Below are 27,607 nucleotides of genomic sequence, written 5' to 3'. Positions count from 1 at the left end.
GAGACCAAACTGCTGTAATTTGTAGATTGTATCACCATGTATATAGACAACCAAAGATATTTATAGATAAGCCATTAGTATTAATAAGAGCATTTAGTAGGATTGTGGGATAAAATATAAACACACAAAAATTAATAGTGTTCTTAAACTCCAATGATAACCATTACATAAGAGAAATTTTAAAAGACAGCAACAAATAATATAAGATTCCCCAGAAACAAATCTTAAAAAAGATATATAAGACCCATAACGAAAATTATAACACATTTTTGAAGATCAAAAAGGACCTAAAAAGTGGAAAATATACAATGGTCATGGATGGAGAGATGACATGATACAAGTGTCAATCCTCCCCCCAAGTATTCCATAAACTCACTGCAATTCTTATAAAATCTCAACAGGTCCTTTGATGTACTGAAATTAGAGTCTGATTTCCAAATGAAAATGCTCAAGTAAAGGCTGAAGAATAGCTAAGGTTATTCTGAAAAATGAGAATAAAATAAGGAGGTGGAATTTGCTTTACGTTCAAGACTTATTCTGAAATAATAGTAATTAAAACAGCATAGTCCCGAGGCCAGGCCAGATATATACAACAATGTAACAACAAAAAGCTCCATAATACCCATAAGACAACAGTAGAATTTAGAATATCATAAAGATGGCATTTCAAATTTACCAGGAAAGTATAGAGAGAAAATGATGATGAAATAGTTGGCTTTCCTTAGGTAAAAAAGTAAAATTAGAACCCTGCCCTCACCAAAATAACAACTAAAATTCAGAGAGATTCAAGACTTAAATGTGAAAAACAAAACTGTAAATCTATTAGAAGAAAAATATAGGACAAGGATCTCATAAACTTGGGTCAGAGTATAGGCATTCCTCATTTTATTGCACTTCACCTTGTTGTGCTTTGCAGATAGTGTGTTTTTCACAAACTGAAGGTTGTGGCAACCCTTCACTATCAGATGATGGTGAGCATTTTTTAGCAATAAAGTATTTTTAAATTAAGGTATTACATTATTTTTTAAGACACAGTGGTACTGCACACAATATACTACAGTATGGTATAAATATAACTTTCATATGAATCGGGAAACCAAAAAATTCATGTGACTCGCTTTACTGCAATATACGCTTTACTGTGGTCGTCTGGAACCAAACCAGCAATATCTCCAAATCATGCTTAGTATTTCCAAGAAAATATAACAAACAAAAAAGGCACAAACCATAGAGGATGTTGATAAATTTGACTGTATTATAATTTTAAGTCTGTATGGCTGGGCAAAACAGAGTAGACACGTTTCATCTTACCCTATTTATTACATCTAAAAAACCTAGACAAAATACATGAAACAGACATCAGAAGACTCTAAAAATTGGAAATAAGAAGTGAGACTGCATAGGGATCTCAGGATTCAAGGAATAACCTGGCAATGAGTTCCTTTCTTTCTTTCTTTGACTCCTATATATCCCAACCAGGTGCTGAAGAAGCTCAAAACTAGGAAAGTGAAAGGGTACAGAACCCACCCACGAAACAAAATAAAACAAAACACCCAAGATACAAGAAGTTTCTCTAAACAAAGTACTGATGGAGGGCAGCCCTGATGAACAGAAACTTTTTTTTTTTTAATTTTATTTTTGGCTGCATTGGGTCTTTGTTGCTGCACGCAGGCTTTCTCTAGTTGTGGAGAGTGGGGGCTACTCTTCGCTGTGGTGCGTGGGCTTCTCATTGCGGTGGCTTCTCTTGTTATGGCGGAGAATGGGCTCTAGGCACGTGGGCTTCAGTAGTTGCAACATGCAGGCTCAGTAGTTGCGGCACGCAGCCCTAGGGCACGCGGACTTCAGTAGTTGTGGCCCGTGGGCTCAGTAGTTGTGGCTTGCGGGCTCTAGAGCGCAGGCTCAGTAGTTGGGTCACATGGGCTTAGGTGCTCCGCGGCATGTGGGATCTTCCTGGACCAGGGCTCGAACCCGTGTCCCCTGCATTGGCAGGCGGATTCTTAACCACTGCACCACCAGGGAAGTCCCATGAGCAGAAACTTTTTGACAACACCAGCCAAACAGCATGAAAAAAAAAATTGTTCCTCCCCAACCTCATTGTGTAATGAGACTGGCACTGAGGGTTTGGGGACACGTGTGGAAAAAGTCCTGACAACTATCCCAGCCAGAGAGTGACAGTTAACAAGATTTAAGTAGGAACCAGAGTCTCATAACACCATACCCAAAATGTACAGGGTATGACTGAAAATAACATAAAAACCAGGAAAATCTCAACTCAAATGAGAAAAAACATGCAATAGATTCCAACACTGAGATGACAAAGATGTTGGAATTATCTGACAAGACTTTTAAAGCAACTATCATAAAAATCCTTTAAAGAACAGTTTCAAACACACTCAAAACAAATGAAACAAAGTCTCAGCAAAGAAACATAAAGCAAAACCAAAAAAAAAAGTTTAGAACTGAAAAATACAACAACCTAAATTAAAAACTCACCGGTAGGGCTCAATAGCAAGAATTCAGACAACAGATGAAAGAAGCAGTGGACTCAAAGATGGATCATAATTATCCAATCTGAACAACAGAGAAAACATATTGAAGAAAAGAAAAAGAAAACCAGATCTCATGGTCCTGTTGGACGATAACAAAAGAACTAACATTCCCATCAGTGCAGTCCAACAAAGAAAGGAGAAAAAGTAAAGGGCTGAAGAAATAAAGGATAAAAATTTCCCAAACCTGACAAAAGACATAAATCTATAGACACGAACCAAAGACAAAGAAAGAATCTTGAAAGGTGATCAAGAGAAAGAAAAAACAAATTACCTGTAGGGGAACAGTAGTTTGAATGGCAGTGAATATTTCTTTGGAGACCTTGGAGGTCAGAAAAAGTGACACATTTTTCAAGTGATGAAAGAAAAGAACATATAACCTACAAATCTATATCCAGCAAAAAATACCCTTTAGAACTGGAGATGCAATAAAGATATCCTCTGATTTTATACAGAAAGGTAAACATTAAATGAAACATATACACAGATATCCAGATAAAACTGTAACCTGAGCATGTGTAATTTCTAACCATTTTTCCTCCCCCTTTGTCCTCCCCTCCACCCTTAAGTATATACACATTGTCAGTGAAATAATCAATAAAATATATGCCAGAGGAAGAATCCCCTTGAGAGAAGAATAAATTGCGGCAGGAACACTGAATGTGACATAAGCACATGCATATATGCACACCACACACACCCTCCCAACTAAGGTTTCTGGATGAGCTCTGAGCTGGCAGAATAATACAACAGAAATTCAGGGTTCCCTTTGCTGTTGCTTGGGCCTAACAGATTTGACAAAGCTCCCTTCATCCCCAGCCAAAATGGAAACAAAAACAAAACCTGAAATAACCCATCTCAACTTCCAAAGCTGCACAGATAAACTCCTCCCAGGATAAGGATGAGCAAACAAAGTTTTTAAAAAGGATAATGATTTCAGAACTCAGAGCAAATGACTTGCTTTGATACAGAGTTACTGCTAGGAGAGGAGAAACCTTTTCTAAAAAGCGATAATCTGAGTTGAGGAAAGAGTATAAGAAAAAGCTCAACTGCTCAATGGAAGCAATGAAAAGCAAAATGAATATTTTAAAATAGCAATTCTTGAAAGAGAGTACATTTAGGGGGAGACATTTGAAATTAACAGTAGATGTAGAATAATGAAAAATAAGGTTGGAAAAGTAGATTGCTGTTTTCACTGATGACAAATTTACTAAATTGTTCAAAGTTGCTTTTCAGTTGAACACCAAAGAGGTATCTGTTGCCTACACAGACTACTTCTTCTGACAATAAATCTTAGAATTATATAATTCTCTCTTGTAAAAGGAAATTTTATACCAAACCTCAATAAAATCATAACTGCTGCTAGACCTGACAATCCCTAGCGAACCACAAAACAGATCACATCTCGCATTATACTTAATTTATACAAGATTCTTAACAAGCTAGGTAGTTGTACTTAATTCAGTAAGCAGTAAAGAGCCAGTGAAAATTTATGAGCAAGGAAATAATATGATCAGAAGAGCATGACAGAGAATTTGCAAATGAGATTAATTTGGCGTCCCATACTAAAAAAATAAAAAATAAACAAACAACACTGAAAACATATTTAAAAATGACAGGGAATGATACCTTCCAGTAACAGCCCAGCACAGAACACGTTTTATCTACTAGTTTTTAGAACATTTTTGTAAAATGATTTTGTATGTGTAGGATATTAAGTAGCAGTTTACAAATTACATATTAACTAATAATACTTCAGAAGTACCTCTGTAGTAAAATATGAAAAGGCAAAAAAAAAAAAAAAGACAGGGAAAATTTAAATTATATTTAATTGTGTTAATTATTAGGAAACTTACTTACCAAAGGAAATATACAATGGGAATCATTAAAAAGCTATTAAAAATTATAAAAGTGGAAAAAGTAGGGAAAGTAGGAAATTAAAAATTCAAAAATAAAAGTTGAGTGTGTCTGTACTCCCACATGCCCTGCAATATTCCTGCTTTGCTCTCTCTACAGCCCAATCTCAAAGGCAGTGATAGCAGCAGTCTATTAATCTGTGAGCATGTGAGAATAGGTAGAAGGATAGTGTGAAGAGGTTAATAACTATATAGTTTCACGTCTACAGAAATTACCATCATGGATAGTAGGGGTACATTGGAGGAGAATAAAGAGCAAGCACAAAATACAAGGTTCCACTTATAAACTATTGCAGAGGCCAAGCACATGGTCCCTGCCCAGATCTAGGGAAGTACAGAGACGAGCAAATGAGAGACAAAGAGATGCTCATCAACTTTCTGAATATATAATATATAAATCGAGATAGATTTTAATGAGTTTTGCTTCCTGTATGTGTGAAATGGAGACACTACTCAATAAGGTTTTTGTAATGACTTACTGAGGATGTATATATGCACTTAGCGTAGTGACTGGCCCATAATTTGAATTCAAATGTTACCTGCCTTTTCTTTCCATAAATACTCTTTCACTAGCATCAGTTCATTAACACAACTGAATATGGTATAGGAGCAATCAAAATTTTGTTTGAGATTGCCCAGATTTCTAAGACCACACCAGATCCAAAAGCATGTTCTTTGCGGACAAGGTATTATTTCATAATATAAATGAATGGTGCTGTTGGTCTCAGGCAAGAGGAAATAAAGTACTTACAGAGTTCAAACTGAGTTTAGTAGAATGGGTAAGATTTAGAGAAATGTCAATGAATAAAGGAAGACATCATGAAAAAGAAAACGCAAGACAAAACTTACTAATTAGCAAAGTTCATTTGAGCAAATGTTGAGTAATCTTATTTTAGAAAAAGCAAAAATGGTCTGGCTGAAGTTTATATTGGAAAGCAGCTGGGAACATTAGGCTGAAAATCAGGCTGGATGTAGATTATGAAGAGAATCCAATGTCATATATAAGGAGTTTTCCCCTGTAATAGTAGTTCTCAAAACGTTTTGCCTTTGGGACTCTTTTGCACTCTTAAAAATTACTGAGGCCCCAAACAGCTTTTCTTTTTCTGAGTTATATCTATCAATACTTCTTACATGAGAAATTGAAACTAAGAAATTTTTACAACACAAAAATACAAAGTACTCATTTCATTAGTTGTCAGTGATGATGATATCACGCATTATGTAGCCTCTGGAAAACTCAACTCTATTCTTGTGAGAAAATGACAGCAAAAGAAAATAACATCATATTATTACAAAAACTGGTTTTAACTTTGCTGATCCCCTGAAGAGTCTTAGCAAACTCTGGGGGTCCCCATATCAATTCTGAGAATTGCCTCTCTACAGCAACACAAAAGACCAAATCAATGCAGGGTTTTTGTTTGTTTTAATTTTTTAACATCTTTATTAGAGTATAATTGCTTTACAATGGTATGTCAGTTTCTGCTTTATAACAAACCTCCCTATCCCACCCCTCTAGGTGGTCACAAAGCACCAAGCTGATCTCCCTGTGCTATGCAGCTGCTTCCCACTAGCTATCTATTTTACGTTTGGTAGTGTATATATGTTCATGCCACTCTCTCACTTTGTCCCAGCTTACCCTTCCCCCTCCCCATATCCTATCCTCAAGTCCATTCTCTAGTAGGTCAATGTAGGGGGTTTTTTGGTCTGTTTTGTTTTTTCATTTTCTTAACCGGTCTGTTAATGGTATGCAGAAAGACTAAAGCAGAAAGACACAGAAGAAGAACCCTGGCATAGCAGTGAGATAAGATTACCAAAGCCAAACTTAACATTTACAGAAAATTTCATAAGTCTGGACTTGCAAGTAATAAAAGAGGAACAAACTGACTTAATTTCTTCCCTTAATTTCATTGTACCCACCAGGATACAAAACTCATTTCTTTAGATAGGCTATATCATAGGTATGGTCTCAGATGCTCTAGAATGGTTCCAGTTTCAGGAAATTTTATTTTTAATAAAGACAGTTGGTTATGTATCTAATTTGTATGACTTCATAAGACATCATGAAAGTAAAAATCACACACTAAAAAAAAATCTATCAATCCATGTGTCTTGATGTGTAGTTTTAAGATAATGATCTCTGCAATTATATGTTCAGCTAGCCCTGAAAGCTATCATACATAACACTATTTCTATAAATGTGTCCATAAATATAGAAACTGTACATAACATTGTACTGTTACACAAATCTGTAAAAATCCTTTCTCTTTATTGTATAAACTTAATATTTTAAACATGATTCAGTTCATTGTGCTAAGTATACAAATTATATAAAAAGAATAAAAATTTATTAGCTAAAGTGACTATATATAAATAAAATTGTTATTCTTGTTTTTAGGTGATAATTCTCTATATTTTTTTAACAAAATCAAATTTAAAATGTTTCAAGGAAAAGGCTGGATGAATAGAATCTAGAGTTGCTAAAACTTTTTATTTTCAACCCAAAATTACTAGATATGCAACAGGGTGATGTGACTCATTCACAGAAAAAAAGGCAGTCAATAAAACCTGACTCGTAATAGGCCACATGCTGTGTTCAGCAATGACTTTAAAGAGGCTACTATAAATATGGTAAAAGAATTTTTTTTAATTGAAGGAAACTGTCATTAATAACCAGAGCTACATCCTTGATCATTGCTTTTATCTACTAACCTTTACTGAAATAGATACTGGTCTTCACTAATAAATCTTCAAACTCTAGTAGTATTAATTAAAAATCAGGTATAATATTTAAAATATTTAACAACCAGTATGGATGGACAACTGTCCACCAGAAAGGTGGGGTGGTAAGGATGCCAGGCTGACAGGCAAAGGTATTCTTTCATTCCCACCCCAGACCAGCACTGAGGCCTGGGGAAGTCAGCACTGGTACAGGAAAGGAGGAAACAGGGTGATTAACTGCAAGAAAACCAACTAATAGGAATAGCTGCCCTAGGGCTAAAACTACATCCTAGAGGTCTCCTGCTGGTCCAGGTACTAACCCTTTAATTGCTGGATTATGAGTTGGTAGGAGCTGCACTTGGAGGGCTCTTAGCAGTATCCATTTCCCAACGAGCTAAAAAATATTTCAATATTTTAACAACTGGTACTGTCATATACCCTGAGAGCAGCTGAATATCAGTCCTTCACAAACTAAAAGAATAGTAACAAATACTGTCACCACTGATATAACAAAATTCTATTTTACAATTTAGAGATGAGTTTAAATTTTTTTTAATTTTAGCATTCCTAAAGCTATTAATACAAAAACAAATACTTCAGTGAACTAAAGCCTTCACTATCTCTACATTTTGGGAAATTTTCCAAACTTCTAAAAGTACTCTTTTTTTTTTTTTTTTTTTTTTTTGTGGTACGCGGGCCTCTCACCGAACCCATGTCCCCTGCATCGGCAGGCCGATTCTCAACCACTGCGCTACCAGGGAAGCCCTAAAAGTACTCTTAACTAGAGCCTTCATTATTAATCACTAAGTCCTAAAATGGTGGCATTTTGGAATTTCTTTAAAAAATTAAGTTAACACACCTTTACTTTCCCAACTTTTGATCTCTAAATAAGGTAATTTTGTTATTTTCAGTAACTTAAAAACTTAATTATTTCATTTATTTGCTATACATATTATATTGAACTGACTTGAAAACTAAACATCTATAGATGGGCATTTTTTCCCTCACATGACAAACCCTCATCTTACTGATTTTCTTTCAAATACTACCAAGCTCCTTCAGTATCTTGGTGGTTTAAACCACCACCATCACCACCTAAAACAACAAACTGTGGATATAAAAGATGGGCAAAAGTGACATATTTTAGCAGAAATTTATCACAAACTTTGAAATTTGAAGACTTGGAATCCAATCCTATCTACATGATTTACTGAAAATGGGAGGCCAGGCAAGACCTGTTACCTCAATAAGCCTTACTCTCCTCAACAGAACTGCATTGTTATGTCTGTAGGGCAACTAGCATAGAGACAAGAGCATCATGCTAGCTGGTGTCCCATAAATTTTAGTTTCCTTTCCCTAGCCTTTACCAAAAAATTAGATAATTGGGTGATAGGTTATGAAACAACTATATAGAAGAAAAATAATTATGCTGAATAAAACAATGATACCTTAACTAGAGTAAAATAAAAATTATGCTTATTTTTTAGATTATAACATTAACACATTCTTACAGTAGAAAAAGTGGGGAAAAAATCTTCCATAATCCTACCACTAGACATAACTACTATAATTATTCCTCCCGATAGCATTTTGGTTATTGCATAGAATATATAATTGTATTAACATAAAGAGTTGTTCCTGTATTTTTTTCTAAACTTTACTTTCTAAGGCCATTAAAAATTCCCAGAAAACATCATTTTAAGGAAGATTTTATTTTATCAAGTGAAATATCATATTGTTTAACTAGTCTTCTATTCATAGATATTTAATTTCTTCTTACTCTTTCTGTTATATATTTTTTAAAAATACTACAATGAACGTGCCTGTATATAAATACTAAGATTTGATTTTTTCAAGAGTGTCTATGAAAAAAAAAAAGAGTGTCTATGAAAGGCAAACTTAAGAATAACTGGTAAAACTGACTGAAATGTTTATTATAATGCACTCTATCCTTATCAAGTCCAAAATACATTTAACTGGAACCTGATTTTTTTTTTCTTTGCTATGTGGTTCAGTATACCTGGCATACCCATTGTCATGGGTTGAATGGTGGCATCCCAAAACATTTGTCTACCCAGAAATCGTGACTGTAATCTTATTTGTTAAAAGGATCTTTACGGACATAATTAAGGTAAGGACCTTTAGACAAGATCATATGTACTAGGGTGGATCCTAAATCTAAAAATAGTGTTCTTAGAAAAGTAGGGGAAAGGACAATGCAGGGAAAAGGTCCATGTGAGGACTGAGGCAGAGACTGGGATGATGTGTGTACAGGCCACAGAATGCCACAGACTGCCAGCAGCCACCAAAAATTAGGAGAGAGACGCGAAAAGGATACTCTATCAGAGCCCCTAGAAGCAACTAAATCCTACCGCCACCCTGATTTCAGACTTCTGACCTCCAGAACTGTGAGAGAATTAAGTGTCTGTTATTTTAAGTCACAAAGCTTGTGATAATTTGTTATGCCAGCCCTAGGAAACGAAGATACCCTCAAATCACATTTTAAATCAAACAGTGAATACTGTTTCAAAAGCTACATCATCTATTTCCCATGAAACTCCCCTGAAAAAACCTCACCAGCAAAAACCTCTTCTGTAGAGGATAGGCTGTGGTTACAAATAAAGAAGTTCACCATGTTACATTCGTATTATGTTTTATAGCTACTTAAGGTATAGATGTTTAACAATTGCTTGGAAAAAAAAAAGAATGGTATTAAACAACAACAACAAAAATCTAAGTATACAACATACCTGAGTTCGTAAAATTTCATTTTTTGACAACTGCATATCACCAGTCAATTCTTTCACAGTGATGCCCAGTGGCTCTAGACGTCTGCTGAAGTAATTTGTCATTTCAGCTGCCAACGCTTTCATTGGAGCCACATATACAATCTGCGCCAAAGAAACACTAGCTTGATGAATGGGCAAAAACTACAACGTCAATACAAGTCACTATTTATTGTGAAATATGATTCTAGCCACTTAGGGTGAAAAATCTTAATGGTGATATATGAAAAGTACTTATCTTTGTTGCAAAAGTGTGCAGCTGTTTACAGGACAATGGAATTTGTTTATATAGCCTTATCACTTTGAAAACTGGTGCTTCAAAGCTAAGTCCATTTTCATAGCTTTCACAGGGTTAGTGGGATTTTCATAACACAAATAGGGATTGCCTAAAAGTAATGAAGTAAATCATGCAGCATTCTTTACATGACTTCATGTATAATATCCTTAAAAACTTCCAGATCTCATGTAACATGTACAACTGCAAAATGATTTTAAATTTTACAATTTAAAAAGCTGTTGTCGGACTTGTTAATTTCCTACCTTAAATTCATTCTTTCTGATAACACCTTGTTGAAAATGCTGGCGAATTTCATGCAACACTGTAAGCATTGCAATGTTGGTCTTTCCAGCTCCAGTAGGGGCACAAATCAGCATGTTCTCATTGGTGTTGTAGGCAGTCTCAAACACAATTGACTGGATTCTATTGAGTCTTCTCATTCCTTTAAAAGCCAGCTGTCCAATCTAAAAATGACAAGACCCACTATAAATGATAATAATGTGAAGGTCTCATACAAAACATTAAATGCAAATTTTTTGTGATAAAAAAACAAACGACTAATTTGTTTAGTCTCTCAATGTGTCCTGTATTTAAACTGAGTGTGCACAGTTGACAACTCACAACTATTGTACAATTCTAATGTACTTGGGAATTGTAACCCACTAAATTTGAAAAATATGATAATGAGACTATACCTGTATCTTTGTACACAATCCTAAGTACAAAACAATGATAATAATGTAATGAAACAAAATTAAACAGGTATCTTTTGATTTCATATGATGATAGCCTAGTTTATTTAGATTGAGGATGACTAATCAAAGTGCAAACAAGAAAATTCCTGAGGATATAAATCAATAAGAAATTCTGTTTCAATATGTTATGGATTTTTAAAGATACTTTTTTGAAAAGGCAGCCTTAATAGTAGGAATAACAGCTGCAGATTATGTTTGTTCAGAACTTACACTGTGACACATGCAATTGTAAGCACTTTCATATATTTATTTATTTAATCCTCAAAACAATTCTGTAGTATAGGTACCTTTAATATGTCCTTTTAATAGAGAAGAAATTAAAGACACACAGTGGTTAATTAATTTTTCCTAAAATCTTCTATACGAAAAGTCTTTAGAGATCAAAACTACAATGTCTGAGAGTAAACAAAACACTGGATGGAATTAATGGCAGGAAACTGGAATAGCTATATTAATGCCAGAAAAAAATTGATTTAAAAGCCAAGAATACTACCAGGAATAAAGATCCAGTCATTTCATGAAGAAGATGATTAATCATTAGGGCATAACAATCCTAAATGTTTATATACCCAATAACAGATCTTCAAAACACATGAGGCAAAAACTGATAGACATGCAAAGGGAAATAGGCAAATCTGCAATTTCAGTCAGAGATTTCAACATCCCTCTCCCAGAATTGATAAGTCAAGTAGGCATGAAAATCAGCAAGGCTACAATAGATTTGAACAGCACTATCAACCAATTTGACCTGACTGACATTTATTCATCTAATAACAATTCTCCTCAATTGTTCATGGAACATTTAACAAGATATATATATATATACCATATTCTGGGCCATAAAACAAGTCTCAATAAATTGAAAAGGAAGCAATACATACAAAATATATTCCCTGATCACAATGGAATTAAATAGAAATCCTTACTAGAAATATCCTTAGAAAATATACAAATATTTGGAACTAAATAATGTTCTTCCTAAATAATGCATGGATGAAAGAAGAACTCAAAAGGGAAATTAACTATTCTTAACTGAAGAAAATGAAAATTCAACATATGAGAATTTGTGGATGTTGCTAAAGCACTATTCAAGGAAAAATATATAGCACTAGCCACCTATATGAAAAAAGAGGAAAGGTTTCAAATGAATGACTTCATCTTTCAAAATAAGATATTAGAAAAAGGAAAAATTAAAACCGAATAAAAGAAATAATAAAGATCAAAGTAGATATCAATGAAATGAAAACAGAAAAGCTTATTCTTTGAGATCAATAAAATTGATTAATCTCTAGCCAGACTGATCAGGAAAAAAAGAGACAGGGAATTCCCTAGCAGTCCCCTGGGTAGGACTCTACACTCTCACTGCTGAGATCCTGGGTTCAATCCCTGGTTGGGGAACTAAGATCCCACAAGCTACGTGGCGTGGCCAAAAAAAGAAAAAAAAAAAGAGAGAGAAGACACAAATTACTAATGTCAAGAATGAGAAGGATGGCATCACTACAGATGCTGTGGATATTAAAATAATAAAAGGGAATATTATAAACGACTTTATGCCAATAAATTTGACCATTTAGATCAAATGGACAACTTTCTTAAAAGACACAAATTACCAAAGCTCATTCATGAAGAAATATACAACTTAAATAACTCTATATCTGTTACTGAAATTAAGGCTGAAGTTAAAATCCTTCCCACAAAGAAAACTCTAGGCCCAAACAGTTTCACTGGTAAATTCTACCTAATATTTAATGAGGAAATAATACCAATTTTTCATGGAGTTTTAGACTGTTCAGAAAAACTGCAGAGGAGAGAATACTTTCCAAATCATTCTATGAGTCAAGCTTTCCCCTAATACCAAAACCAGACAAAATAAAATTGCAGACCAATATCCTTTATGAACATAGAAAAAAATTATAAACAAAACTTTAGTATATCAAATTCTACAACATAATACTATATCATTACCAAGTAGGGATTATCATAGAAATGCAGGGTTAGTTTAACATTCAAACTCAATGTAATTCACCATAATAATACACTATAATGGAAAAGCCATATGATCATCTCAATAGATGTAGAAAAATAATATGACAAAATCCTACATCCATTCCCAACCAAAAAGAAAAAAAATGTCTCAACAAACTAGAAATAGAAGGGAATTCCTCAAACTGTCAAAGGATATCTACAAAAACCCTACAGCTCATACTATACTTAATGGTGAAAGACTAAATGCTTTCCCCTAAAATCAAAAACAAGATATTACACTCACCACTTAACGCCATACTATATGTTATACTCACCACTTATCATAGTACTATAGGTTCCAGTCAGTGCAATCCAGGAAAAAAAATTGTTTTTTAATTTAAAAATAAAGGCATTCATATAGGAAAGGAAGAAGAAAAACTGTCTTTATTTAGAGATGACATGATTTCCTAGGCAAAAATCTGATGGAATCTACAATAAATCTCCTAACGCTAATAAGTGAATTTAAGAAGGTTGGAGGATACACGACCAGCATTTTTTAAAAATTATATTTCTGTATACTATCATGAAAAATCTGAAAGTAAAAAATTTTTTTAAATCAATTACAATAGCATGGAAATTATAAAAATTTTTAAGAGATAGGAAACACTTATGTACTAAAAACTATGTAATTTTGCTAACAGAATGAAAAAAAATCTATGAAAGACGTCAGTTCTTCCCAAATTGATATATAGATTCAATGCAAATCCAATTCAATATCTCAGCAGGCTTTTCTATAGAAATTAACAAGCTGGTTCTAAACTCCACATGGAAACACACAGGATCTAGAAGAGACAAAACAACTGTGAAACAAAAGAACAATGTAAGAGAGCTAAAACTACCTGATTTCAAGGATTATTAAAAAACTAGAGAAATCAAAACAGCATGGTATTGGCATAAAGATAAATAGATCGAGGAACAGAATAAGGAATCCACAAAGAAACCCTCACATTTACGGACGGCTGATTTTTGACAAAGGCTCAAAGGCAATGCAAATGACAAAGGATAGCATTTTCAATAAATGATGCTGGAATAAATGGATAGCCACATGCAAAAAATAAACTTGGATCCATACCTCCTACCATATACAAAAGTTAACTCAAAATGGATCATTGACCTAAAATGAAACTTAAACGTGTTCAAGAAAATAAAAGATAAAATTTTTGTGGTCCTGAGTTAGGCCAAGATTTCTTAAACACAGCATAATCTATAAACAAACAAATTGATAAACTGGACTTAAGCAAAATGAAAAACTTATAGTCTTCAAGCATTTAATGTTAAGAAAATGAAAGAAGAAGCCACAGCACGGGAGAATATTTCTGTGAAGCTTACAGGTGATAAAGGACTTGCATCCAGAGTATATAAAGAATTCTCCAAACACAATGATAAGAAAACAAACAATCCAATTTTTTAAATGGTCAAAAGATCTGAACAGTCACTTCACCAAAGAAAGTATGCGGATGGCAATAAGCGCACAAAAAAGATGCTCAACACCGTGAGTCATTAGGGAATTGAAAGTTAAAACCACAATGAGATAACACTATACACCTATTAAAATGCCTCAAAAATTTTTAAATGCCCATTGCAAGTGTTGGTGGGGATGTGGAGGAACTGGCACTTAATTTTTAAAAAGTTAAACATACACGTAACATGATCCAGCCATACCACGTCTAGGTTTTACCCAAGAGAAAAAAAAAAAAAAGTATACGTACATACAAAAACTTGTAACCAAGTGTTCATAGCAGCTTTATCTGTAATAGGCTAAGACTAGAAACAACTCATATGTCCATCAAAAGATGAATGAATAAATACAATGTAGCACATTCATACAATGGAATACTACTCAGTGATAAAAAGGAATGAATCATTGAAACATGTAAAATAAGGATGAATCTCAAACTGATTGTTGAATGAAAGAAGCCAGACAAAAGAAGGAATACATACTGCATGGTTACATTTATACAGAAATCTAGAAAATACAAACTAATCTATAGTGACAGAAAGCAGATTAGTTGATGTTTGGGGGTAGGGAGGTGGGTGGAGGGACAGATAGGAGGGCTTGCAGGGGGCACGAAACACCTTTTGAAAGTGACCATTATGTTCACTATCTTGATTGTGGTGATGGTTTCACATGTGTTTACATACGCTAACTTATCAAATTTTCACTTTAAATATATATGGCTTATTGTATGTCAAGTATACCTCAATAAAGCTGTCTTTTTAAAATTAAAAATAATTTTATAGACTTATCTATTATATCCACTTATGCCTTCATTTGGATACACACACTTTGAAGATATCAGAGTAGTATCTCTAGGGCCTAGAAACTCTTGGGCAGACCGATTAAACACCTGAGAGTACCAGCGATACTTTCTCATCGATCTCTGCTGATGACTCAGCCTTGGACTGGCAGTGCAGCACATTTTTCAGAACACGAGGCTTAGGGTCAGAGGCCCAGGTTAAAAGACTGGCTTTGTATTTGCAATGTAACTTTGAACATAATTAATACCTCTGAGTTCTATTTCCTCATCTGTAAAATAAGGTTAGTTATACTATCACACAAGGAAATTATAAAAATAATAAAAATAGCCAACAATTACTGAGTTCTTATTATGAGCCAATCACAGGGTAAATCCTTCATATGAATATCCTAATTATTTGTAATAACCAAACCAGATTATTTTACAGATGGGGAAACAGAGACTTCAAAAGACTTAAGTTCACACAGCTATAAACGGTGGAGTTAGGATTCGAAGATAGTGTAACTTCAGAATCACAGTCTTTAATTGCTAATGTTTATAAACCATATAGTATAAACCATACACAGTGTAGGTACTTGCAACTGTGTTGAAATAAATTAATAGCATCTATTATCATCACTGTCATATATCAGCTTTGTCTTTTATATGAAGCTTCTAAAATACTATGGTAAGTGAATGCTACAATTTCCAGTCTTTATAGACTCATGACAAAAGTCCACTATTCCTAAACTACAAATCTGATCATGTCACATTCCAGCTTGAAGATTTTCTGAGACTTCTCACTGTTCATTTTAACTATACAAAGTATGCAGCATACAAGATCTTTGAAGGCACAGAAGGCATAGCAAATAGAACCCTTCAAAATGTGAACCCTTGTTATTATCTTCCACTACTGCTATCTATACATACTATTCTCTGGACATTCTTTGTACCTTTGCACCACCTATAATACCTTTCCCAACAACGAGAAACTCTTCATTATCATTCAAGTTCAAATGTAATCTCTGGTGCCCTCCAATTCCATACGCAATTATTATATTTATGCATTTATACTCTGCTGTATTTCAAAAGATTTAGGGAACTCCCATTTCTCTCAGCAGCTGGACATTCACACCACCCCCTTTATATATATATTGTTATTATGGCCCTTAACCACAAACACTGAAATGATTTGTTTATATGTATATCTGGCCCACTGGATTTAAACTAAGGATTCAGTTTTACTACTCTCTGCATTACCATAGTACCTAACCAATTGACAGGAACATAATAGGCCTCTAAACAAATTTTTACTGATTGATAAATCAGTTGACTAAATGAGGGAAAAAGTCTTAAAAATCTTAAAAAGATACACACTTCATTCATAATATCTTCCAAAGGAAGAATAAACTGAATCTAAGCAAAATATATAGTAGTTCCAGAAAAAACCTATATTCACTCTTGAATAAGAAACATTTCTTTTGTTCTTAAACGTTACAGTTGAATTAAGAAGTAAACTAAGGCTTTAGAAGAATATACTCACAAACAAACCTATTACACATGGAGGTTTATAACATTCTATTCAATTCAACAATCATTTACTGATCACTTGTATAAATATTACTATACTAAGGACTTCTGTCAGTATAAATATTTCTTCTCTTAACAAAAGTAAGAGAGTGTCTAAAATGATCCTTAGAATATTTAGCTTGTGGTTTAAAGGGAAAATAAGGTGATAAAATTATATTACGTCATTTCAGTTGTCTATAATAAAGATATGGACTATGTGCTGAGGTATCTGAGGGGAGAGAGAGTCACTAAGAGGAATGCTCTTTCAGGTGGAAGGAACTGAGTATTAGAAAAACACCTGGAACTAGTTAAAAGTTAGTAGTTGTGTGACAGAGATGGGAGGAAGGGGAAGCAGAGATAATGAAGATGGAAAAGTAGGTTATGACCAGACTATGAAGACTGGACTACCATAGAGACTCACCTACCTCTAAAGATTCTCCTGAAAGAATATAGGGTAGTGGAGGAAACTAAGGCCTAGAGAAGTTAAAAAACTCACCCAAGTCCACACTGCTAATAAACTGTGGAAGAGATGAGACCTGAACTGAGTTTGTCTTAGCTCCAAACACAAATTACCACCAAATATACCATCTAAAATACTATCATACAATGATTCAGTTTGCCAATTAATAAGTCTCGACATTCATTTAAAAACCATTTCAAAAGATTCCTTAAATTACTGTTGCATATATACAGTCTTTACTAGCAACAGAACATGCTGAGGAGAAACAAGTTACCAAAAAAAAAGCAAACCCCTACAAAAATTTATAAATTACTTCCACAGCCCAGATTCTGACCCCTCCCCTGAAAGTTTCTTTCTGTTTTTCATTTTAAATTTAGAAAAATGGATGAAATAATTTTCAAAATAAACTTGTGGGTAAAAAAAATAAAAGGAATGTGTACAGGCAGCAACTGTAACAGTATTAAAAAAATATCACTAGAGGATTCAGTATGTTTCAAGTTATGTTTGTGAGCTACTAGAACATGAGATAATTAAGTTAAAGTTCACTGAGCATAAGGAATTTCTTGTATTGAAATAATATTCAAATTATATTCATAAATATCTTAAGAAAACAAAAGATTAAAGAGGAAGAAAAAGTGTGACTATATCAAAACTCTATTTTACTTAAATTTAGAACTGTGTAGTAATAATATTCATTGTTTTATTTATATTTCATACATACACTAATGTCTAATTAAATGGCACTAACAATCATTGCTTCCAAATATTTGATATTCTTCTAACTTAGAAGAAACACAGGTGCTCATTTTATACATGAATGAATATACAAAACTGAACTGCAATTATTTTTCTTAGCGTCTTAGTATTTGCTCTTAAATAGAAAACTGAGTATCATGGCTAATTTATCATAAAGACTTTATGTTTAGCACAGAGAGTCATTCGAAATATGTACCATTTTCCCTTTTAATTAGTTTTAACTAAGCATTTTCAAAACATCATAATCAGTAGATGAAAATGTCACAAGTTTCATCCTAAATCCACTTGTCTATGTATATTTTGGATTCATCAGACTACTAATCTTACAGAAATGACATGACTCATATATGCGAGCCCATAGGAAATATATGTTTCTAATATACTTTATCAAACACTAGCTACACAGGCTGTTACCAAATGCACGCTTTATTTTTTAAAAATAATCTGGATGATACTATTTACCTGGAAGAACAAAAATGTACACCAGGGGCTTCCCAGGTGGCGCAGTGGTTAAGAATCTGCCTGCCAATGCAGGGGACACGGGTTCGATCCCTGGTCCGGGAAGATCGCACGCTACGAAGCAACTAAGCCCGTGTGCCACAACTACTGAGGCTGTGCTCTAGAGCCCGCAAGCCACAACTACTGAGCCCGTGTGCCACAACTACTGAAGTCCGTGCGCCTAGAGCCCGTGCTCTGCAACAACAGAAGCCACTGCAATGAGAAGCCCATGCACCGCAACAAAGAGTAGCCCCCACTTGCCACAATTAGAGAAAGCCCATGTGCAGCAACAAAGACCCAAAACAGCCAAAAATAAATAAATAAATTTATTTTAAAAATGTACACTACACATACTGCACTAACTGTTTATAGTAATCAAATGTAGGTACTTATACTGCCAGTCAGTTAAAATGCATTAACTGGGTATCTAAGATGAAGCCAGGATCATGTCTTCCCTTCCAAGTTAGTATACGTATCATAAGCTTAAGTTTTAAATATTCTAACAGCAAACATCAATTTCAGCACGTATTTAGGAAAAATCATATAGCTACCAAAGACATACATTATATAATTTTCACAGTTTAAGTTTCCTCTGGCTCTAGATAGCATGTCCCTTAGGTTCAAAATTTCAGAATCAGAGATGATCACAACTCAGCACAGGCAGCCCAAGCTCTATAAGCTGGAATCCACCACTCTAATGCTTCCCACAAACCACGTTCCACACCACAAACTACTTAACAGCCATGGAAGGTATTCTATTCACTAAGATGGAAAGATCTTGTTATTTGAAAAAAGCAAGATGCATACCCATATTATAATATGCTACTTTTCTCAAAGATGGTGTGGGTGGGGAGTAGGGAATAAGAATCTGCTGTTTATATATATTTAACAGTTAACACTAAAATATGTTTATATTTGCTTGTAGACATTCTGGAAGAATACATAAAATCTAATACTGTGATTTTTAATAGACTGAAATAAGGATCTGGGCAGACAGGGGACAAGGATAAATTACGAGACTTTTCACTATTTAAAGATTGCTAGTTTTTAAAATGTAATAATACCTATGCAGAAAGGAAAAGATAAAAAACACACACAAAGATATACAACTGACTTCCTTAAAAAAACAGAAAAACTAAAGATGTGTCTGATTAAGTGGAGATGCCTAAATGAGCTCTCAAGTATTGCAAAAATATTTCATATTACAAAGTTCTTATTATTCCTAGAATTTTACCCTCCGGAGACAAAAAGGTAATTTAAAAAACCTTCAGGGCTTCCCTGGTGGCGCAGTGGTTGAGAGTCCGCCTGCCGATGGAGGGGACACGGGTTGAGTCCGCCTGCCGATGGAGGGGACACGGGTTCGTGCCCCGGTCTGGGAAGACCCCACATGCCGCGGAGCGGCTGGGCCCGTGAGCCACGGCCGCTGAGCCTGCGCGTCCGGAGCCTGTGCTCCGCAGCGGCAGAGGCCACAACAGTGAGAGGCCCGCGTACCGAAAAAAAAAAAAAAAACCTTCAGAAGAGTAATTCAATTTAAGTCATATGTCCCTCCACTCACTGTCCTCCTCAACATTCTCTTTTTTGGTTTTAATAGGCCGAGTTCCTCAAAGGTTTCTCTCAATTAAAAGTTTAGGAATAGAAGAAACAGCAGGTTCTCTTCCTACATCCAATACCTGTAGCATTAGAGCTGGGACCTCACCTAGGACTCTATGGTTTCAACAAAAGTACAGACCTGTTATTAACTGCAAAGCCTAAACTACACCTGGCCATTATCTAACATGTACCCTCCCATTCATTCATCGTACACTGAACTCTGCCTACCAAGTGCTAAGCTGTGAGGACTTACTCTCTGTCCTCAAGAGCTAAAGGCGAAGCAAGTTAATCTGGACCACCAGGAGTCTGTTACTGTCAATTATATGATAATTTAAATTATCATATAATTTAAATACTTGCCAAGAGTCAAAAATATATAAAAATCTCATTTATAGGAAAGATTACCTAATGGAACAAATTTTTACATATTGAACATTTATTGACCCCTAAAACAGAAGACAATATATTATCAAAAGCATACTTTCACACAAAGCAGACTGAGTGCATCAAAATCCAATCCCAATTACTTTTGAGAGTAACCTGAGAAATTTTAAAGATTTTCCTTACAGTTTCCATAGTAATACTTTAAATAATACTTGAATACATAACATAATGGCCCTCCTGACAAGTGACCAAGTTTTTATAACAAAAATACCATTTTAAAGTTTCTATATACAAAGTAATATGGACAAGACATAATCTCCAATATTCTACACAAGGTCTACACAAAGTTTTCAACACAAAATCCGGAACTGTTCCTTTCTCTATACACCCCACATCAGCTGTGTTATGAAAAACATTGTTCAGTTCATAGTCATTCTTCAGAAAAAGCCCAATCCCCCAGATCACAGCAGTTGAGAAACAACTCAAGTCTCAAGTTCTCCAAAAAATCTTCATAAACAGCTATAACCTGCACTGATCCCTCTGCCTTCCATTTAGGATTACATTAAATCCAAACTACTGATTTTGTACTTAGTACATTCCACAGTATACTGTTGATAAATACTCAACAGAGATGCCATCTTATGCGCCCAACTATGCTGCAAGCTCACTGAAGACAGGGGAAACATCTTGCTGATTTTTTTTTTTTTTTTTTTTGCAGTACGCAGGCCTCCCACTACCGTGGCCTCTCCCATTGCAGAGCACAGGCTCCGGACACACAGGCTCAGCGGCCATGGTTCACAGGCCCAGCTGCTCCACGGCATGTGGGATCTTCCCGGACCGGGGCACAAACCCGTGTCCCCTGTATCGGCAGGCAGACTATCAACCACTGCGCCACCAGGGAAGCCCATTGCTGATTTTTTAAAAATACTATCTACCGATGTTTGCCATGTTTTAGGTGCATGAAAAATGTAAAGTCCTTTTTCCTTCCTCTTTGTCTGCTGATGTTAACCAGACAACACAATGAGAAAATGAGTAAGAAGTTAAAAAAGAAAGCTTTATCTAGAAACATGATGGTAAAAATAGAAAATTCCAAGGGCAAAGGGAAGATCTGAAAAGCAACCAGAGAGAAATCTTACCTTAAAACAAATCACAGCTAGGCTGATTGCAGACTTTGCAAAAGCAAAAATGAAAAGCAGATGATATAGTAATATCTTTAATATGCTAAGAGAAAATAACTGTGAGCTTAGAATTCTATTACCAGCTAAAATATTGTTTGCAAATAATGGTAAAATAAAGGTATTTTAGATTAACAAAAATTAAAAGAAACTTAATCTGCCACCACCAGATTCCCACTAAAGAAGATTTAGGCAATGAAAAGTCACAGAACATGAAAGCACTAGATAAAATTGAAAAACAATGAGCAAAATATATAGGAAATCCAAATAACTATTGACTATAAAATAATAATAATGATAATAGTATCTGCTGTAAAAAGTAAAACAAGATAGAACTAAAGTACATGGCAACAACATCAAAGAAGTTAGGAAGGAAGTGAATGAAGTTTAAAAGTTTTAATAAACTTATTTTGTAATAGTTTTAGATCTGCTCAATGCTTAGAAGAGACAAAAAAAAAAAACAAACAAACAAGAAGAAGAGGAGGAGGAGAAGAAGGAGGAGGAGGAGAAGAAGAAGAGAAAAGAACCAAGTTTCCAGATATCCAACTATGGACGGCATAAAGTTCTGATGGACAGCTCTGTTGTTTAGGGGCATCTCAATCTTGGCATTATTGACATTTTGGTAACTCTTTGTTGTGAGAGGCTGTCATATGCACTGTATAATGTTTAGCAGCATCCTGGCTTCTATTTACTAGATGCCAGTAGCATCCTCCTAGATGTGACTAATAAGTGTCTCCAGACATTGCCAAACGTCTCCTGAGGAGGATGTGGGAGGTGGCAAAATGCCAAATGAGAACCGCTATCGTAGGTAAAGAATGGAGAAGGTGGGGTGGGGTCAACTCCTTTTTCCTTTCTCATTTTACTTAAAACCTAACTTGAAAGTACAGACCTTACTTTTCATAATTTAACGTGAGAAGAAGACTTTTTTCTTCCTTTGATAACAACTTATCTTGGAAAGCATTAGCCATTAGCCTCCTTCTGAGACAGGTGGGAAAACATACCTTTTGTCTTGCTATACAGTCGTCCCTCAGTGTCTGAGAGGGTTGTTCCAGGACTCCAGCAGATAAAAAAAATATGAAGATGCTCGAGTCCCTTATATAAAATGGTGTAGTAGTTACATATAACCTGCACACAGCTCCTGTATATTTTAAGTAATCTCCAGATTACTGTAAAACCTAATGCAAGGTAAACGCTACATAAATAGTTGGTGGCAAATTCAAGTTTTACTTTCTGGAATTTTTTTTCTGACTATTTTCCATCCACAGTTGGTTGAATCCATGAATTCAGAACCCCCAGATATGAAGGGCTGACTGTAATTCCCAATTTCCAGATTAATCTGCTGCTTTTGGTCCAGAAAGAAAAATAAAATCCACAGATAAACACTGAAGATTCTGTTAAAACATAGCATCACGTTCTATTCCATCAGCTTTACGTCCTACTTTATTCCCTTAGAGCTGAGTTTCTCCTTTTGGGGAAGATATTTTTATTATAAAAAAATAATCAGAGAGAATTGATAGTTACAGAGATCTACAGAGAGTCTCCCTCAAGTCTTTAGGTGAGTACTAAACAGCACACATATATGAGAAAACTACCCAAGGTACAGGGAAAGAACCATCTGAATGAATTAGAGGAAGCAAATTCAAACCTGACCACACAGTGTCTGGAATAGTTCTTGTTCTCACCAGCCACAGCAGCAAACCTCCTAATTAATTGAGAATTAGGTAGAGTACTCAGAAGACTTTGTCTCAGCTGTGGGGCAAAATTAGCCCTGGACTAAAATGCTGTTCTGGTACACCTAAGAAATTTTAAAAGCAAGACCAGAAATAATCAAACTGATCCCAAGTAACTTAACTATGACCCAGGGAAAAAAACTCAAGAATATTTATAAGAAAAATATCCAGTACTCAACAAGGTAAAATCACAATCTCTGGGATTCAGTCAAAAAGGATCAAACAAACTGAAATTCAGAAAAAAAAATTATCATAAGAAATAAGAAAAACTGATTAAAACCAATCCAGAAATAACATAAATGACAGACTGTTCAAGAAACGAGAGCAAGATTCAGCAAATTATAGCCTGTGGACCAAATCTGCCTGAAGCCTGTTTTCATTTGTTTTGTTTTGTTTTGTATGGCCTATAACCTAAGAATAGTTATTATATTTTGAAAGGGTATCTTAATAAAAATGCAATAATAAATATGGAATAGAGACCCTATATGGTCCACAAAGCCTAAAATAATTACTGTCTGTTCCTTTACAGAAAAAGTCTGATGACCCCCTAAGCTCTAGAAATGATTGTGTAAGTAGAGACATAAGAGATATTAAAAGAACTCAAATCAAACTTTTAGAGATAAAACTACAATGACTGAGATGAAAAACACACTGGATGGGATTAACAGCACTTTAGACACTGCAGAAGGAAAGAATACTAAATTTGAAGACAAGGCAGTAAAAACTACCCAAAATAAAACATAAAGAAAGAAAAATACAAAACAAAATTAAAGTTAATAGAACATCATTAAGCTGTGTGACAACTTCAGGAACCCTAATATACCTATGATAAGAGTTCCTGAAAGGAGGGAAGGGGGCAGACAATTTCTGAAAAAATAATGGCTGAAAATTTCCCACATTTGATGAAAACTTTTATAAACCCACAGATCCAAGATGCTTAACCAATGCCACGCACAAAAAACAAAAACAAAAAAAACCTGAAGAAAACCACACCATGGTAGTGACAGGCAGAGAGTTTTTACAGCTGCCAGGAGAAGTCAGATATTTGAAGCACACAAGACATTCGAGCTAGCCTTTGCTGACTTTGAAGACAGAGTGAGCCACATGCCAAAGAATGTGGGCAGCCTTTAGGAGCTCAGAATAACAGACAGCAAGGAAATGGGGACCTCAGTTCTACAACTGCAAGGAAATAGATTTGGCCAACAACCTGAATGAATCTGAAAGGGAATCCTTCCCCAGAGCTTCCAGGTGAGAGTTCAGTCTAGCCAATACCATGATTTGGGCTTTGTGAAATCCTGAACAGAGAACCCAGTCAAGCCCACCCAAATTGGACCTCTAGAACTCTGAGATAATAAATGGATATTTTAAGTCTCTAGTATTCTGGTAATTTCTTATACAATAACAGAAAACTAATACAAAGTCACATCATAATCAAACTGCCTAAAACCAGTGATACAAAGAAAATCTTAAAAATTAACCTGAAAATAAAAAGACATTTTACATAGAGAGGAAGATTAAGAATGAGGGCATGCTTATCAGACACAATGTAAACAAGAAGACAATGCCGCTACACCTGTAAGTACTAGAAAAAAAATTGTCAACCTAGAATTCCATAACAAATGAAATATCTTTCAAGAACAAAGACAAAAAAAAAAAGAAGGATTTTTTCAGACAAAAGCTGAAAAAATTTATCACCAGCAGACCTGCACTACAAGAAATGAATACCAGATGGAAATCTGAATCTACCTACACAAAGGCATAAAGGTGCCAGATAGGTGCACAAGTACAAAAACTTTTCCTGGTTATTATTTAGATATCTTAAATGATAACTTTAAAAGACTGTCAAGGCAAAAAGAATAACAATGCATTGTGGAGTTTACAATAGATGTAGAAGGAGTCTACATCTACATGTTTTGTTTGTTCATTTATTTGTTTTGGTGGTAATAAGTGGTGAAAAATCTGACAAACAAATATGGCAGCAAATTTATCAGAATACTCATGGCTTTAACTGCCAGGTGAGGTTATGCATGTATCAAGGAAAATTCAAATTTGTTAAAATGATTAGAAATTTAATTTTTGCCACACTTTTTCCTTCATCATGAAATTTATGAAACCTTCTTTGCTAAGATCCGTATCCGTGTGAAAAACATTGCAAACTCACTTTTCAGTTTTAAACTTTATATTTTGTTATTATTTCTTGATACCACCTCTTAAAAAGGCAGCAAGTGATTCAAGGTCATGTTCTGATGAAACTGATGATATGCTTGACAGTATAATAAGCAGGCTGTTGGATGCTTCAGGGAAAGGCTTTTTATTTGGGCCTATGTCCAGATTTTAGTGACATTTTATCTTTTTCAAATTGATCTCATAAAAAAGATTCACATTCTGAAGTGTTTTTCTGGATGCTTCTTTAGCTTTCTTGCCTTTGTAATTTGATTGAATCAAACTGTGTCATTAAAATCTTTAGCTTTAGGATGCACTCAGGCTCAGAGAACAAAGTAAAACCAAAGGAGACGTAACATTTATTTATACTTCTTCTATTTCCCTTTTCCCAAACTTTAAGTCTTGAGATAACCACAAATATTAGTAATTATAATGACTGGTTTCTTTAGTTTCTATCAATTAACTGAAAACTACCCTATGACTTCATAGAGTGACTTATGTATTTGGAATGACAGAATAGCTGAGGAGCATAAATGAACACAGACGTAATTTATTTAATAAATATAATTTCCAAAGAAACAATAAGTCTTTTCATTTTATCCATACTATGATTGATCTCACAGTGTCAGTTTACATTTATCATTTTAAGCAAACATTTTACCTAAAATGTGTTAAGTACTCAGCACACTTAAAAGTGTTTTACATATATTAACTCATTTCATCATCACAATAAAACTATGAGGTAGGTACTATCATCCCAATTTTACAAGTGAAACACTGGGTCTCAGAGAGTAACTTGCCCCAAGTCTTGCAGCTAGAATGTGGGAAGCCAAGATTCAAGCTCAGTCAGCTTGGATTCACAGGCCCTGCTCTTCACCAACACGCCGCCTCCCGGACTTAACATGCACAAACCTTATCCTTTTCTCCTATTCCTCATCTTAATAAATGATACTGGCACTCGCCCATGTTACCCTGGATGTCATTCCAGTTTCTTCTCTCTGCTTCATCTCCTGTCACTTAAACCAGTCATCAGACGTTACATGTACTAACAGCTAAACTATTCTCCACTGTCCCACTTTCTATATAGGCTCCACTTTCTTCATTCAGGCACATGGCATTTCTCCCTTGAACTACTGCAGCAGCTCTACTCTCAATCATTAGCTTTTTATTGCAACCAGAGTAATTCTGGAAGTGAAAAAACTTGATCATTTACTTTTATTTTTAAGAAGTAGCATTTCCCACAATATTGAGTCTAAACTTATGAAAACCTAACTATGGTTTTCAAAGCCCTTCATGTGCACTATTAAGTCTCTTTTTAGATGAATTTGCTGCCTCTCTCCACATGTAGCTTACATGCTAATAATACTGAAATACTTGTTTACAAAAGGTCACAAACTGTTTCATGGAGCATCCTTCATCTACACCCCCCACCCTCTTTGTCTATCTGGCAAAATCCTGTGCCCTCATTCAGCTTCATGACGGCTTCTTCTGTGAACTTAGTCTGCCTTCTCTGTGCCGCCATAGAAATTTGTACAACATACCCTACTGTATTAGTTATTTCCATGGAAGTGGTGTGGGGCAGATACACTACACAGAGTAACTTAAGATCAGGGATAATATCCTATTCATCATTTCCCCCAGAACCTAGCCTGTAAACATGGAATTCAATAACCTGGGGTCACAGAAAATCTCAAATTCTCTACATTCAGACTTCAGAGGACTCAACTTTCCTAACTTCTCAAACGAAACATTACATGCATCTTTTATATTACCTTTCCAAACTAAACAGTATATTTGGATCAGTATTTCAATTCTGCTGAAGAACACTCTATTGGCTATTTAAAAAATATAACTCCCAACTGTGGAAATAGATAGCAGTCAACTTACTTAACACCAACAAAAAAGCAAACCTCACTCTTTCACCAAAATATCAAAGACATAGTTCTGTCTGCTTAGCATCTTTCTCCTCCTTTTTAAGGTAATAACTGCACTCATCTTTCTTTGGTAAACTCCTCCTTGACT

The 27,607-nt window shown here is 34.8% G+C and overlaps 1 protein-coding gene across 2 annotated transcripts in view; it reads right to left on the bottom strand.

Annotated features, from left to right (window-relative positions):
• ASCC3 (activating signal cointegrator 1 complex subunit 3) overlaps positions 1-27,607 on the bottom strand; it is a 356,417-nt gene that overhangs the window by 237,709 nt on the left and 91,101 nt on the right. For both annotated transcript variants that reach the window (XM_024119391.2, XM_028494620.2), the window contains 2 exons: positions 10,507-10,707; positions 9,931-10,071 (listed from right to left, as the gene is read on the bottom strand). In XM_024119391.2, the coding sequence (XP_023975159.1) occupies positions 9,931-10,071; positions 10,507-10,707 (342 nt within the window). The remainder of the gene's footprint in view (positions 1-9,930; positions 10,072-10,506; positions 10,708-27,607) is intronic.

Source organism: Physeter macrocephalus, chromosome 10 (genome assembly GCF_002837175.3).
Source record: "Physeter macrocephalus isolate SW-GA chromosome 10, ASM283717v5, whole genome shotgun sequence".
In the NCBI taxonomy this organism is placed as follows: Eukaryota; Metazoa; Chordata; class Mammalia; order Artiodactyla; family Physeteridae; genus Physeter; species Physeter macrocephalus.
This window is presented reverse-complemented; position numbering and strand designations above follow the sequence as displayed.